The 15,312-nt window shown below is 44.9% G+C and overlaps 2 protein-coding genes across 4 annotated transcripts; one reads left to right on the top strand and one right to left on the bottom strand.

Annotated features, from left to right (window-relative positions):
• Positions 1-2,224: 2,224 nt before the first annotated feature.
• On the bottom strand, positions 2,225-5,467 carry gpr160 (G protein-coupled receptor 160). The gene is made up of 2 exons (XM_084708081.1): positions 5,184-5,467; positions 2,225-4,363 (listed from the first exon to the last, which is right to left on the bottom strand). Exon 2 carries the CDS (start codon positions 4,316-4,318, stop codon positions 3,440-3,442), a length of 879 nt encoding a protein of 292 aa, XP_084564207.1. The 5' UTR covers positions 4,319-4,363; positions 5,184-5,467; the 3' UTR covers positions 2,225-3,439.
• Positions 5,468-6,002: 535 nt separating this feature from the next.
• nadkb (NAD kinase b) lies at positions 6,003-15,239 on the top strand. 3 transcript variants are annotated; one of them, XM_084708072.1, is made up of 12 exons: positions 6,003-6,307; positions 6,767-7,024; positions 7,132-7,215; positions 7,977-8,106; positions 8,870-8,978; positions 9,072-9,157; positions 9,438-9,540; positions 10,031-10,179; positions 12,357-12,456; positions 12,958-13,115; positions 13,433-13,515; positions 14,129-15,239. In XM_084708072.1, exons 2-12 carry the CDS (start codon positions 6,768-6,770, stop codon positions 14,289-14,291), a joined length of 1,422 nt encoding a protein of 473 aa, XP_084564198.1. In that variant the 5' UTR covers positions 6,003-6,307; position 6,767; the 3' UTR covers positions 14,292-15,239. The 3 variants fall into 3 exon arrangements, with proteins under 3 accessions (XP_084564198.1, XP_084564197.1, XP_084564199.1); XM_084708071.1 differs by lacking the exon at positions 6,003-6,307 and having other exon boundaries at positions 6,750-7,024; XM_084708073.1 differs by lacking the exons at positions 6,003-6,307; positions 6,767-7,024 and having other exon boundaries at positions 7,132-7,243.
• The last annotated feature ends 73 nt before the right edge of the window (positions 15,240-15,312 follow it).

Here is a 15,312-nt window from a genome sequence, read left to right as displayed (position 1 = left end):
ATCCATTCTGTTGTTGTTTGTTCTGACCTGTGGTTGGCAGTAGCACAGCGCTAGTCTAGCATGGTGCATGTATCTTACATATACATGCACACAGACACTGCACAGTGGCTGTCTGGTCCACATTATCAGACAGGAAACCACAACAAAAAGTTTCCAAGTAGAGGATCCATGCTACAGTACTACCCCTTCCAAGTCTTTGTTTATCTTAACGCTAACCTCATTGTTAGCAGAGACGTCTTTTATTATTTTTTTTGTCACCCCCTCGTTGTGAAAGCCTCATCTTGTTATGAAAATGTGGGTCACAGGTGAAAGGAATTAGTCCAGGACGGTTTGGTCCTTGGATGTGGCCCCTGCTCCGTGTTATTCCGCCTGGCTGAACAAACAGTACTGAGGAGAGAGGGAGGAAAGAAGAGATAGATGAAGGACTGACGCCCTCTCGCTGACTCTCTCTCTCTCTCTCTCTCTCTCAGTCTCCCTAGCTGGGTGGCCCGGACGCCGGGGTACAGGGGGGAGTCCCTTTTATCCCAGGCAGAATGGGGGGCAGCTGCTGTTATCTGGGGCCTCCACTGCCCCAGGGTGTACCCAGTACAGGATCCCCCAACTCTGTACCCTCCCCACCCCACCCCTCTCACTCCCACAACCACCCCGCTCCCTCCCCTCTTCAACACACACACACACACACACACACACACACTACACACTCATCTGCAGGGCCAGATCAGCTGGGGTCTTGGCTGCAGTTCTGAAGCTGCCCGTGAGAGCGAGCAGACACACAGCAGAGGAAAGAGGAAAGGGGGAAGAGGAAAAGGGAGCATTGTGGAGTTGCCAGGGAGAAAATCTTTTATAGCCAGTGAGTGGGATCCCAGAGAGTGAATGTGTAAATAATTGTTTAAAAGAGACGGGATCGGCGTCAGCTTAACTTCGAAGCTTCTTATGCATCTGCTATAAATGCAAATTGATAGACATTCCACTGTGCTCCAAACCTTTCAATGCAGATTTCTAAAGAGCTCCCTTGACAATAACAGGCCAATCAATGCCGAGGGAGAGTACAGTTCCTATTTGTTACCAGCCACGTTAAGCCAGTTATTTTCACGAGGAGAAAAAAAACTAGACAGCTACTTTGATGTCTGAAGTCTATATTGCAAATTTACACCCTTCTATTGTTCCATATAAACTTTTCCTGAAAATAAGAAATGCGATATTTAATGTATTAACTAAAGATTTATATTCACTTTGTATATACGGTAGTCATTAATATATTAGCTGTTCTTATGAGTAATCTTTAAAAGGTTATATAAATTGGACCAGAACAGAGGCTCCAAACAGCCTAAATGTTTTTGTTTTGTTTTTTTGAATATTTTTTTTTATTATTTTTGCTTGAATAATATTTGAAGAATTCAGAGTTGACTTGTGTATTTGGTTAAGCCCTGTTGAAGGGTGTAAATTGGTGTTGAGAGTGAAATGCATGGATTTGTGATACCCGACCCACAGGACTGAAATGGAATAGGAACTGAAGTGCTTTTGCAACAGTACGCCCCCCCCCCCCCTCCCCACACTAACTGACTACTTAATTTTTTGTGAATTTCATCTTGATAGCTTACTGTGTACTGTAAAAACCTCCTCGTTCCTTCCTCCACTGACCTCCCTCCCCCGACACATTTTGAAATGCTCTGAATATTTGTAGAAAGAAGAATAATTGAAATTAAACGAAAAAGTAATTCCTGCATGTGTTTCTACCCATTATGGTTTATGTCTGTTGTCACCAAGCCACTCAATGTTTATTGTTGACGTAGTTGTTCCCTCACCCAAACGCACAAACTGTTAAGGTCGCTGTTTAGCATGATGATTTATGGGGCGAACATGGGACAATTTTCGATTTAATTGAAGTGAACTAAACGTTTGTTCGGCAGACAAACCACTACCACACATGTAGCCTCGTTTTGATTGGCCTTTGACGAGAGGCATGCGTGTTGTGGGTGTGTACCGTCTGCTTGGCAGGGACTGAAGCACGGTCGCTTAAAAGGGATACACGTGTTCACGTTGCTCTGTGGTTGTGTGTGTGTGTGTGTGTGTGTGGTCGTTTAGTTTGACTTGCTGAGATTTCACTCTTGGGGAAGGTCATCCTTGTAATAACGGAATGCATGGTTCTGATGTGTTTACATCAATCACACGATAATCAGTATTGTTTTATTATTGCCATAATTACCTCTCCAGCAGGCAACGGTTTTTATTTAATTTTTTTACACAGGTGTTGGGGTGTCTGATGTATGTTTAAGTTTGTGTGTGTAAATTGCGTTTTATACACAGGGGGGTGCTGTATATCTACTTGGTTGTATGCCATATTGATAATAAACAAAGGACTAGAAGTAGGAGGAAGTAGGTGGAACACTGGGCTGGGCTTTCTTGCAGTGTTATGATAAGTTAGATATGCTTTGTACAGATTTTTTTTATTGGTGTGCAGTTTGCCCAACTCACTTTTAAGGACTTGTTCTGGCCTACCTTGAAGTGTACAGTTCCTAGCATTCGCTATACAGAAGTAGCATACCCAAGAGTTGTGCCCTTGATATATAATTTAAAAAAAATATATAAGAATAATAATCAAACGTATTTAGGGCTCATCAAAAACAAGCAGGATTCCTACCCGTTGAAGGGATCCATTCATGCTTTGTTGCGTTTAGGTTGACAAGCAGCATTATGATATAACAGTATAGAGTTCTAAGGTGTAGGCAACAACTGTGATATGATTTCTAACATAAGGTTTGACTTGTTATTTGAGATAGGCACACCATGTTAATCAATTTGTACACCTTACACGTTATATGAGAAAGATACAATATTTATGGCTTTGTTTAATGATTCAAACTTTATTTTTCTCGATGCTATTCTAAAACAAGAAACACAGTGTCTGTGAATGACCATTGCATACTATGTTGCCAATCCTACAGTGTGATGAGAAGTTTGTTCTTGCATGAAACGAGACACTGTTCTCCTACCTCATGTTGTGATATAAAATATGTTTTTTAAGCAGAAGACACTGCATCTCTAACCGTTCATCATAATTGATATTTACTAGTAAACAACATACCTGTAAATGCTTTTAGCTAATACCTCAGTTGTATCTAGTGTTTTGTTTTGTTAGTTATTTTCCACCCCTCCCCTGATTTCAGATATTGTATATACCCTGTATAGACAATGAACTTGGATCAAATTCAAGTAAAGTTCTGTAGTGTCAAACCGGTGTTTTCTGTTTCTTTTATTACAAGTTTAAGAAGGCGAGTCATTCACTCTCAGGAGTCATTTTCAGGAGTCATTCACTTAAGTTAGTGTCACCGTAACAGCTTCACTATTCTGCGAGGGCATTTATTTTCTTAGTGGCATCCTGTGTCAACACAAACACCATGTTCAGGTCCTTTTAGTTTGTGAGTGTTGCATTACGGCTTCATGGGTTTTCCTGATCGGACAGGAAATTTAACCTCCAGTCGCAGAAATAGTCACTGAAGGCTGAACACTCCTCTAACTGTGGGGCTGACCACCTTGTACAAACAAACACACCTATGATAAAACTGCGGGTGAAACAAAGCCAGGCGACGTTCAATCCCAGGTAGGCAGGTATCCTGTCAGGCAGCATCAAGATTACAGCCAGGAGCACTATGAAACAAACCCAGGTACTCAGAAAGATCCACAAACACCGGCCAATTGTATCCTTGATGGACTTTGCATCGGTCTTGGTTTCTTTTGAAGCCCTGTTCTTGGGCATGGGAAGCCCTGTTAGCACGTGCAGTACCGCACACACAATAGTCAGCAAGAGCACCATGGCAACCTGTGGCATCCGAGTGCTGGGAAGCACCCAGCACTGGTGCAACAGGTGGTGGTGGGGCTCGTTCCCAAACACAGGACTGAACCCCGATTCCAAGAAAACATAGAAAAGGACAAGAGTCCACAAAAGGCAGGTGGCCGTGATGTAACAAAGCTTCAGTCCCCTTGACGCAGATGTCGGACCAGGGAGAAGGATCCAAAAGTGATCCAACGCAGACGCGATCAGAACTGGCCAGTTCAGGGCATCGTAGGTGTAAGAGAAGATTTGCACCAACAGGCACACGTGATGTCTAGTAAGACGCACACCCAGGACACAAACGTCTCCTTGGAGGTGGAGGACAGAGAGACTGAGGGTCAAGAGAGAGTCCACCAACGCCAGGGAACAGGAGAACACTCCTAGAAAGCTCCAGAACATGTGTTTCTTCTGGAGCAGAACCAAGGCCCAGTTAAGCAGACTCTTCCCTCCGAAGCCCAGCAGTATGGATGGTACTGAGATTTCCATGACGATGCCTGGATTTCTCTGATCTCACACTGGGTTGCAAGAACACTGTAGAGAACAGAGGAAGTAAAATGAATTTAAGGTTGAAAGAGGCATGGGAAACTCCCCAGGTGACACAGAACAATCGCTCGTTTCCTCTAGCTACAGAGCCTATGCAGGTCACGTGAAAAATGATCCAAAGACTCGTAGAAAGACCGAATCGGGAAATGAACGAATCACTCGTTGAGAGGACATTACTCCCGAGTCATTATAAGGATTCGATCAAAATGAACGAATCGTTCACGAACGACACATCACTATAAGGTCTATCCAAGCGAAGAGGCATTTGTTTTACGAGTTCGGTTGAAACACGCCCCATAGTCACACCCCAAAAGAGTTTTCAGAGTAATATTCTGAGAATTATGAGTATGACAACGTCAGGCTAGCGTGTACAAATCTTAAGAGCCGTTGATAAGACCGTTGACAAAATTAAATTTATGCTGCAGATAACCAGCAGCTGGGTTATAGTGAGGCAGCCACTGGGGTACCAGGTCACGTAGGGGTGAAAGAAAGGTGGAGGACAATCTGCTTTGTTTCAACTGTCGTCGAGAATGTTGTCGAGACACTGGGTTAGTGGCTGGGCTGCATTAAATCTACCCAGCACCATGGAAATAACCCAACAAAATGACCAGTAGCGTAAGGGAAACACATGAGCCCCCCCCCTCCCCACAGAATAACCATGAAAGCCCCCCCCCCCCCCCCCCCCCCGATGACTAATATACATACAATGATACACAGGTAAGTAGTGCGGTAGATTTATATTACTGCTAACTTTACATAGATTGATAGCAGGAAATACAATAATTGTATTAAAACAAATCTGAGTTACCTTGAGGAAATGCACTGAATACCATAATAAACACACCAGTAATCCTGCTTGGTTTTATGCGCAAGAGGAAGTATAAAGAGTGACTGCCACACTACGTTTTCAGAACAAGGAACTGACAGAAGAGCATTGCAAAATACTGTGTGTGTTGTATTATGTAATCATTTGTGTGGATCTTAACTATAGGGTTTGACGATGCCGAGGGGCTTGGTAGGCCAGGCATGTACAAACAGGTCTCAAGTTTCCTATGAATGTTTTTTTTTTACTTCAAGTGTAATCTTGATCCGTTATAGGTATGAGGAGAGCGTGAAAGCTAGACTAAACAGATACAATAAACAATTGTTTGTGCTGTTTCTCGGCTTTGTTTTCATTCGACTTCATTCAAGCGTTGTACCCTTCGCAAAGAAACCATCTGCAAGTCCCATTGAACATCTTCAGCATACAATCTTAGTCGCATTGCATATAATGGCAGTTATATCTTCATGCTGTGTTTAACATCATCATAATCCCTAGCCTAGTAAACTAGGTCTATAAGGGCCTGCTTTAGAGCAACTCTATGCACAAATAATAGGCTTTCTTTTCGTAATAGTTTGAACATACACAGGTATGACAGGTATTCTCCCAGTAGTAACAATGATCACACATTACCGCTCATGTAGACACGTGTGAATTTAATTTCGGAAACCCATTGCAGTTGGCAAACTACTATTGTATCTTCTCAATCGTAAAAATCAACCAATATAAATAACATGAAGATCTATCAGCAGCTCTTACGTACTTGCGTTTGACCATTGCAACCCACACGGCGATGACGCGTTATTAGGCCACGCCTACACGATTTGTTTAGATTCGTCACCTGCATTAATACTTGCTAGGTTAGTGCAAAATAGTCCATTGCTAGCTAACTGGACATGCGGTTGAATTAGTTAATAGTTAATATAATTGTCATTGTTAATATAATTGTTCTATCATTACCATTCCTTGCCCAGTCAGTGATCTACAAAGACTAAAGAGTGTTGCTAGTGTTATGTCCGGGGTGCTAGCCAGCTAGCTTGCTAGCCAACGAAAGTATTTGGACCAACAGATTGAATACTGCCTGGCTAACTAGCTACTGTAGGCCTGCCCAGGTAAATACATACATCCAATATCAATGTATACCATGTACCATACTTTTAATCCAAACTAGGTAGCTCTAACCGAAGCCAAGGTCACGCTCACAGACACACGTGAGACGGCGTAAAAGTGAGAGGTGGGGTTAAGTTTGTTTGTGAGACGGGCATGATCTTACTGTGTGCCAACGTATTGTACCACACCACTAGCTCTAGCGACAACAGTCAAGTTACTTACATATTGTAAACTGGCAAATGTGGGTCACTTAATGATTGCCTGACTACTAGCTCTACTGTACTGCAATTTAGCAGCTTAACCTAGCGTTAGTAGGCTACTGTAGGTACCGCTAGTGTTGTATAGCAATACATATCTAGTCTAAAAGGCGGCATTGTACAGTGCACTTGGTTTCTCAGCAGCCTATTGGTTACTTTACTGACATGTTACATATTATACTGTTGCATGGTGTCTTTGTCCAGCATGGATGAGATGGAGGGTGTGACCACAGCTGCGCCCGTTCCCGAGAGGCGTGCCAGGCCGCCTGAGCAGCAGACGGAGTCCTCCCCGCCCTCAAAGCAGCACTGCGAGCACCAGGCCAGGTCACCACGGCGACAGCAAGAGGGAAAGCGGTCACAGATGCTCGGGGAGTCGGAGAGGCCGAGGTTGCCAGGCCAACACGAGCACTTGCCTGACCAGGCAGGCCCCGCGTCAGATACAGCAGAGAGCTCCCCTAAGAGGTCTGAGATGGGAGAGAGGGAGGCTGACGCAGAGTTGCCCCTCGACATTTTTGGCCAAACCTGATGCGAATTACACTGTATTTGACTGTCTGTCATCCTCTTCACAGAAGGGCCCACTTTCTTCATGGGCCATATCCTGCCACTCACTTCGGACCCAAAGCCTGTATTCTTCCCAACCCGACGTCAGTTATGTAAGCATCGGTGGGAAATGGATAGCAGGTAGTTGTACACATACACATTATTCGAATGCACCAATAGAATAGAGAAACCAGGTCTATGGTCAGGTCAGTTGCATCATTGACAAAGTCCTATATAACTTAGTGTCGTAAGATAGGGTCTGTGGGGGTGCAGTGGGGTGGGAGGATGGTTGTGATTGGTTGCCAAGGGGTCTGTGGGTTGGAACTGATGACACCACAGATTGAGTGAATATCGAGTGTCTCAGTGCTGCCCTGCTTGGCTCTGGGTCAGAACATTTAGCTGGAAGACGGTTCCTGTGTGACGACACACAGCAGCAACAATGCCTGCCATCCATCTTTCGAACCAAGAGAAAGCCAAAAGGTAAAATGACATTTTAGTGCAATATTAAGGCTCAGATCAAAGATCATTCCGATTTTGGACCTTTGCTCAACAAACGATGTCAACATCAAATCTCTCATAACTGTCATGTTAACGAGTAACAACCGAGTTACTGATATGAGGATTTTTTTTTTCCTGGACAGTCATTGGGCATTCCTGTTGGCATGGTAAAAAATGTCCTCAGAAAGGTCAAAATCAAAAGAAGCCCGGTATGATTTTCAAATGTAACTGGATAGTAGCGTAGAGTGAGTCTTTTTTTGTCTTTGAGGAAGATGTGTTGCCGTAGCAATGCTTGTGTTGCCGTAGCAATGCGTGTGTTGCCGTAGCAATGCGTGTGTTGCCGTAGCAAGGCTTGTGTCGTGTGTGTTTGTCTCAGGCACATCCAGGACCCAGCCAGCCAGAGGCTCACCTGGAACAAGCCCCCAGCCAACGTGCTCGTCATCAGGAAGATCAGGGATGAGAGCCTGGTGGAGCCCTTTAAAGAACTCTGCAGGTTCCTGGTGGAGGTATTGTGCTGTTGGTTAGGGTGTGGGTGTGTTTGGGGTGTGTTTTGAGGTGTGTTTGGGGCGAAGGTGAACAACAGTTCCTCAGATGTGAAATATCCAGTCATCGCTGTGCTCTGGCACAGTAACACCTCATCGTTTCTGCGACTCAGACACGAGGATGAGAGTGGCAGTCCTTGATGGTTCATTGCTGTCTGTCACCTCTGTCTATGGTTCATTTCTGTCTATTGCTTTATCACCTTCACTGGTCCAAAAACTTGCTCAATTCTTCAAAAACCTGTGTGAGTTCCTTGGGTACTTTGTCCAGTCGATTAGATCACCCTTTTTTGGACAGAAGCCACAACAATCCCAGCTGTGTCCAGTTCAACTGAGCGGGCCCAAACCACACACTTCAAATCACTTTTATAATGATCCTCAGATGCTCCGCACACCCTCACCATCCACACACGCTGTATTTTCTTTATGGAAAATATTTGAAACTTAAAATATGTTTCTACATCCTGAAAAAAATAAAATAATAATATTACATTTACATTCATGCATTTAGCAGACACTTTTATCCAAAGCGACTTCCAAGAGAGAGCTTTACAAAAGAGCATAGGTCACTGATCACAACAACGAGGTAGTCCCAATATAATAATATATATATAAATATATATAAAAGTTGTTTGCAGGTTCAAATCCCTTCCTGTACTGTTCCTCACTGTGAATAAATAAGTCTGTTACACAAGTACATTATGAAATCCCGTTATTGTCTGTGTTCCAGGAGAAAGGAATGATGGTGTACGTGGAAAGGAGGGTTGTGGATGATGCCACTCTGTCCCAGGACGAGACGTTCGGATCGATCCGTGACCAGTTGTGTACCTTCAGAGAAGGTCAGTGTCCTCTGCCATGTATGCTCTTTACTGTAACATCAAGGCCAGAGCCCTCCGTTAAACAGAGCTGTTTTTGTTGTTGTGTTTTTACAGGTTACGACGACATCTCTGACTGCATAGACTTGATCATCTGTCTGGGAGGAGATGGGACTCTGCTCTACGCGTCCTCTTTGTTCCAGGTAGCTGTCTGTAGCACACTGCTTCATGGTGTGTATGGATGGAAATGGAAAATATTTAGAGTTCTCAACCTTTCCAAACTTTTTTTTCCATAAAATATTTTCAAACATATAAAACTTTTTGTAAATATTTTTTAGAAATATATTTTAGAGAGATCTTTAGACTTACTTTTGGGAAAATATTTTGAAAACCATTAGAAACCTTTTTTTTTTTTTTTTTTCCAGAAAAACTCGTAACTGTTAGAATAAACCTTTTTTTCTTTTGTCCCTTCCTCCTCTCCAGGGCAGTGTTCCTCCTGTGATGGCGTTCCACCTGGGCTCCCTGGGTTTCCTGACGCCATTCAAGTTTGAATCTTACAAGACCGAGGTGGCCAAAGTGTTGGAAGGTAAAGTTTGCTTTGAAACAAAAGAATGTCAAATACTTGATCTCCCCGAAACGACCCTCATTGGTTGTCTTTACTTGTGTGTGTTTATGCAAATCTGTATCCTTGTATACTTAAAACACAAATGAAAATGCACACACAGATAAACACACGCAGAGGTGTAATAGCAATGTATTGCAATAAACTGTCTTTGTCTTAACATCTGTAATATCTCTCTCTCTCTCTCTCTCTCTCTCTCTCTCTCTCTCTCTCTCTCCCTTTCTCTCTCTCTCTCTCTCTCTCTCTCTCTCTCTCTCTCTCTCTCTCTCTCTCTCTCTCTCTCTCTCTCTCTCTCTCTCTCTCTCTCTCTCTCTCTCTCTCTCTCTCTCTCTCTCTCTCTCTCTCTCTCTCTCTCTCTCTATCTCTCTCTCTCTATCTCTCTCTCATTTATATATATATATATATATATAAGTATGTGTGCGGGTAAAATATATGTAGTTTATATGTTTGCCAGGCAACGCTGCCATCACGCTGAGGAGTCGTCTGAAAGTGAAGGTGGTGAAGGACCTGCTCCAGAGAGCCCCCCCGCAGCAAGAGCACAATGGCCTGCTGCCTCCCGGTCACACCACCAGCGAGGCTGGCAAGGTCACCCTGCAGCTGCAGGTCAGTGCTCACCTGGGATTACAGCCCACCTGGGCAGTCCTGGAATTAGAGCCCACTTGGTCAATCCTGGGATTAGAACCTACCTGATCAGTCTTCACCTGAGATTAGAGCCCACCTGGTTAGTTCGGAGATTAGAACCTACCTGATCAGTCTTCACCTGAGATTAGAGCCCACCTGGTTAGTTCTGGGATTAGAGCCCACTTGATCAGTCTTCACCTGAGATTAGAGCCCACCTGGTTAGTTCTGGGATTAGAGCCCACCTGATCAGTCTTCACCTGAGATTAGAGCCCAACTGGTTAGTTGTGGGATTAGAGCCTACATGGTCAATCCTCACCTTGGATTAGAGCCCAACAGTCCTGCTTCCAGTCTCTGAACAAGATCCTCCTCACATGTCAGAATGGAGCATGTGAAAAGGAAAAAAAACATCCTCTCAAGTACTGGGCAGTTAACGGATGTTTATACTCAATGTTACATGATACAGTGTAATACCTGTTTGGTAGGTCTGTTGAACCCTTGTTTTCAACTCAAATATTAGAACAATACACAAACTGACTGCACCTGGGGGTTTGAACCAAACAGTGGCTATGGGCTAGAATAGGACTTTTCTATTTCCTGGAGAAGGCCTGTTAAGTGTGTGTTCATTTGGTTTCCCAGAACAGTTAAAGGCAGTACTAATGCTGGCTGGGACATGAACAGCAAATGACGCTAAGGGACTGTCCTCTCTAGGCCACTGATGTCCAGTCGAACATCATTTACAGTTCGTTCCATTTTCATCGACCATATGGTGCTTAGCTATCCCTCCTCCCAGTTTAGTCCTATTACCCTAACGACAGCAGAGATGCAGGTGTTAGTCCATAGGCACTTAATGTGATGAAGTCATGTAGGAGGCGTGTGTGTGTGAGACAGACAGAGACAGACAGAGACAGACAGAGACAGACAGAGACAGACAGAGACAGACAGAGACAGACAGAGACAGACAGAGACAGACAGAGACAGACAGACAGAGACAGACAGACAGAGACAGACAGAGACAGACAGACACAGAGACAGACAGAGACAGACAGACAGACAGAGACAGACAGACAGAGACAGACAGACAGAGACAGACAGACAGAGACAGACAGACAGAGACAGACAGACAGAGACAGACAGACAGAGACAGACAGACAGAGACAGACAGACAGAGACAGACAGACAGACAGACAGAGACAGACAGACAGAGACAGACAGACAGACAGAGACAGACAGACAGAGACAGACAGACAGAGACAGACAGACAGAGACAGACAGACAGAGACAGACAGACAGAGACAGACAGACAGAGACAGACAGACAGACAGACAGAGACAGACAGACAGAGACAGACAGACAGACAGAGACAGACAGACAGAGACAGACAGACAGAGACAGACAGAGACAGAGCGAGAGAGAGAGAGCAGACTACCAATGGGGATGCAGACATCACATCCTGTGCTCTGAGACCAACCAGACACTCATTTCCCTCCGCTGGTCCTGAACTCTGCCTGTGTCTGTGTGTGTGTGCGTGTGCGCGAACGTTTCAGCCGGTCACCATGGAGACAGTCATAATAAACCCGAGGGTGAAAACAAGAGCTGGTTGGATGGTGAGCGGCTCTGTTGAGCCTGTTGCCATGGCGACAGCAGCGTAACTTTCATCCTGGATTCTGACTGGGATCCTAATGGGCTCTGCTTGGATGTTTCCTGTCTGACGCTCTCTGGAACAACATACCTCATGGCTGCACCCACCCTGACGTGTGTGTGTGTGTGTGTGTGTGTGTGACGTTCAGAGAAATGGACAGAGAGAGGGAGAGAGAGAGAGGAAAAGAGAGATTGTATGTCAAACAAACAGTTTGAATGGGGATTAGTCATTGCCTACATCAGTGTAGAAACCATGGCGCCTGTTAAATAACCTCAGGAAGATAAAGAATCCAAGAGCTGAAGGACAAAAGATCAACACAAGTTGGTAAACTGACCAACATGAAATGAATATTACATTGACTTGACCCGTGTCAGAGATGGAGGCGGACGAATGCTAGCGAGGCTGCCGTGGCTTTGACTCAATCCTGCCCCCTGCTGGTCACAAGAGAGGCTGGCATCCTGAAAGGATTTGAGTGGGTTAGACTTTGGTGTAACTGTGAAGGGGTTTTTGTGTTTGGCAGGTGCTGAATGAAGTGGTGGTGGACAGAGGCCCCTCCTCCTACCTGTCTAATGTTGACCTGTACCTGGACGGACGGCTCATCACCTCTGTGCAGGGCGACGGTGAGGAGAACAGGGGGTTCTCTCTTCCTGCCTACTTCCTGCCTACTCTCAACCTCTCACTTCACTGCCTTCATACTGATAACTTTCTCTTTCTATCTCCCCATCTTCTTACCTCTCTCTCCCTCTCTATCTCTCCATCTTCTTTCGTCTCCTTTTCTCTCCCTCTCCATCTTATTTCTCCCCCTCTCTCTCTCTCTCTCTCTCTCTCTCTCTCTCTCTCTCTCTCTCTCTCTCTCTCTCTCTCTCTCTCTCTCTCTCTCTCTCTCTCTCTCTCTCTCTCTCTCTCTCTCTCTCTCTCTCTCTCTCTCTCTCTCTCTCTCTCTCTCTCTCTCTCTCTCTCTCTCTCTCTCTCTCTCTCTCTCTCTCTCTCTCTCTCTCTCTCTCTCTCTCTCTCTCTCTCTCTCTCTCTCTCTCTCTCTCTCTCTCTCTCTCTCTCTCTCTCTCTCTCTCTCTCTCTCTTTCTTTCTTTCTTTCCCCCTCTTCTTGGTTGTCCTCTCCCAGGGGTGATTGTCTCCACGCCGACAGGCAGCACAGCGTACGCGGCGGCGGCCGGAGCCTCCATGATCCACCCCAACGTTCCGGCCATCATGGTCACGCCCATCTGCCCTCACTCGCTCTCCTTCAGGCCCATCGTGGTGCCTGCCGGCGTGGAGCTCATGGTAGGCCACAGCGTCTAGGTCACCATGGGGGGGGGGAGGACGGGAGGGGGAGAGAGAAGGAAAGGGGAGAGAGAGGGGAAGGGGAAGAGCAGGAGACAGGAAGGGGAAACAGGATAGGGAAGGTGGATAGAGAGGGGGGAGAAGAGAGGTAAGGGGGGGAACAGAAATGATAGGGGAGGGGATAGGGGGTTGTTGGCGACTATACTGTGTTTTTGTTAAACCGGAGCTATGCTGTCTTAATGTCACCCATTGTCCTCCCTGTTGTTGACTAATCAACTGTGGTTGTTCCTTCATGACCCGCCTCTCTCTCTCTCCAGATAACCCTGTCTCCGGACGCCCGGAACACGGCCTGGGTGTCCTTCGATGGCAGGAAGAGACAGGAGATCCAGCATGGAGACTGGTCAGTTCCTGTTCAGAAGCTTCCCTTTCTGAGATAGTCATGGTGGTAACATCCCTTTGCCATCCACTAAGTAACAACAACCTAGTTCTACTAATTCATAGGATGGTTGTGACTATGAACTCGTAAGTTAGTGATGGCAAAAGCAGTGATGGCAAAAGTACACACATCCTTCACTTCAAGTAGAAGTACAGATACTCTTAAAAAGACTCTGATAAAGGTTGAAGTGCTGACTACACTTTTTCACTCAAGGTAAAGTAAAGAAGAATAGGCTCTGACATATAGCCTACTTAAGAAGTAGCCATTACTACTACCTGTTTCAGTCTCACGCTGGTAACTGGACCTCACATTAGATTAATTCAAAAATACACTATATATAGACATGCGGCACATTCGCCAGAAATCCTTTTTGACACAGACAATTTGAAACATGTCCCTCAGCCTGGGTCATCAGGAATGTCTCTTCTCAGTCATGTCGACATGGCTAACTCCTTCTGTCTCTTCCACATTGTTAGCCATTCTCCTAGTTGCCCTCTGCCTTGTATTTGTACTGTTTCTTCCCATCTCTGCCTACCATTGAGCAATCCTCATACTCTGTTCCTGCCTGTCCCTGTAGTATCAAGATCACCACGTCCTGCTACCCCTTGCCCTCTATCTGCTGCCACGACCTGGTGTACGACTGGTTCGAGAGCCTGGCCCAGTGTCTGCACTGGAACGTGAGGAAGAGGCAGGCCAGGCTAGCCGATGACCTATCCGACGACTCGGATACCGAGAACTGAAACGGCTGTTTTAGCCTCAAAACGGTTACATTCCGAGCATTTTCAAAAACACGGCGAAACTCTTCAGTTGAGCTGTAGGGACCAGAGCTCTGGCAGAAGGCTTCTCCCGCTACACTGGAGACCTGAGCAACACACATAAGCATACATCAACTTCTCTCAGGGTATTCATACTCTGAACACGCTGTAATCGACCTGAGCAGTGAATCTTTATGAAATGATACTTGACTATCCGATGGTTTTACCCTACTGCAAATTAATGGAATGAATGCCACCAAGTAAATAGGTAGCGTGATATATCTGGATAAAGTGTAGCACAGCATCTCTAGAACTCTGGCGTTCTGTTTAGAGTGATCAGTGTAAATGATTTGTACATATTTGCCAAAGTAAGGTTACTTTTGAGTAATATTTATTGATTGAGTTTATGGCGGCTAAAAAACCCATGTTATTGACTGAAAGGATTGACACAGATGTTGTTTCACTTTAAATGATTGTCATTTAGATCAATCATTTCTAGATTTCTAATGTTTGCAGATTAAAGCATAAATATATACAATGTAAGCCTCAGAACATTTGATGAACACGGCATTTGTGTCTAAACTAGCAGAATTGGTGTGCCATTATCTAGCAAATTATTCAAAGGAAGTAACCATGATCAATTACATGTAGTCATTTAGCAGACGCCCTTGATCCAGAGCAACTTACAGTAAGTACAGGGACATTCCCCCCGAGGCAAGTAGGGTGAAGTGCCTTGTCCAAGGACACAACGTCATGTGCACCGGCAACATAATTTGGCACGATCAGGAATCGATCCGGCAACTATTCCCTAACCACTCAGCCACCTGACTCCTATGATCATTATTCATTAGATCAAAGCGTTTCTAAATGTTCTGCACACTGGCTCATCTTATTTGTGATTTTATGTTAAATTAAAATGTATTTCTTAGTTAATACTGAGTTTTATGCTCAATTACATTTCAGTTCTATATCTGTGTTAATGTTATTTAATTAACGCTGCATAGCT

This window comes from Hypomesus nipponensis, chromosome 10 (assembly GCF_054491055.1).
Source record: "Hypomesus nipponensis isolate SF chromosome 10, ASM5449105v1, whole genome shotgun sequence".
NCBI lineage: Eukaryota > Metazoa > Chordata > Actinopteri > Osmeriformes > Osmeridae > Hypomesus > Hypomesus nipponensis.
Note: the sequence above shows the minus strand (reverse complement) of the source record. Positions and strands in the feature narration are given on the sequence as shown.

What these genes read in the sequence shown, in the direction of transcription:
- gpr160 (XM_084708081.1), bottom strand. Translation starts at nt 4,318, where the DNA reads ATGGAAATCTCAGTACCATCCATACTGCTGGGCTTCGGAGGGAAGAGT.
- nadkb (XM_084708071.1), top strand. Translation starts at nt 6,750, where the DNA reads ATGGTGTCTTTGTCCAGCATGGATGAGATGGAGGGTGTGACCACAGCT. An exon ending in GCAGAGAGCTCCCCTAAGAG is followed by an intron (nt 7,025 to 7,131) that starts GTCTGAGATGGG and finishes TCCTCTTCACAG; the next exon opens with AAGGGCCCACTTTCTTCATG. An exon ending in ACGCGTCCTCTTTGTTCCAG is followed by an intron (nt 9,158 to 9,437) that starts GTAGCTGTCTGT and finishes CCTCCTCTCCAG; the next exon opens with GGCAGTGTTCCTCCTGTGAT.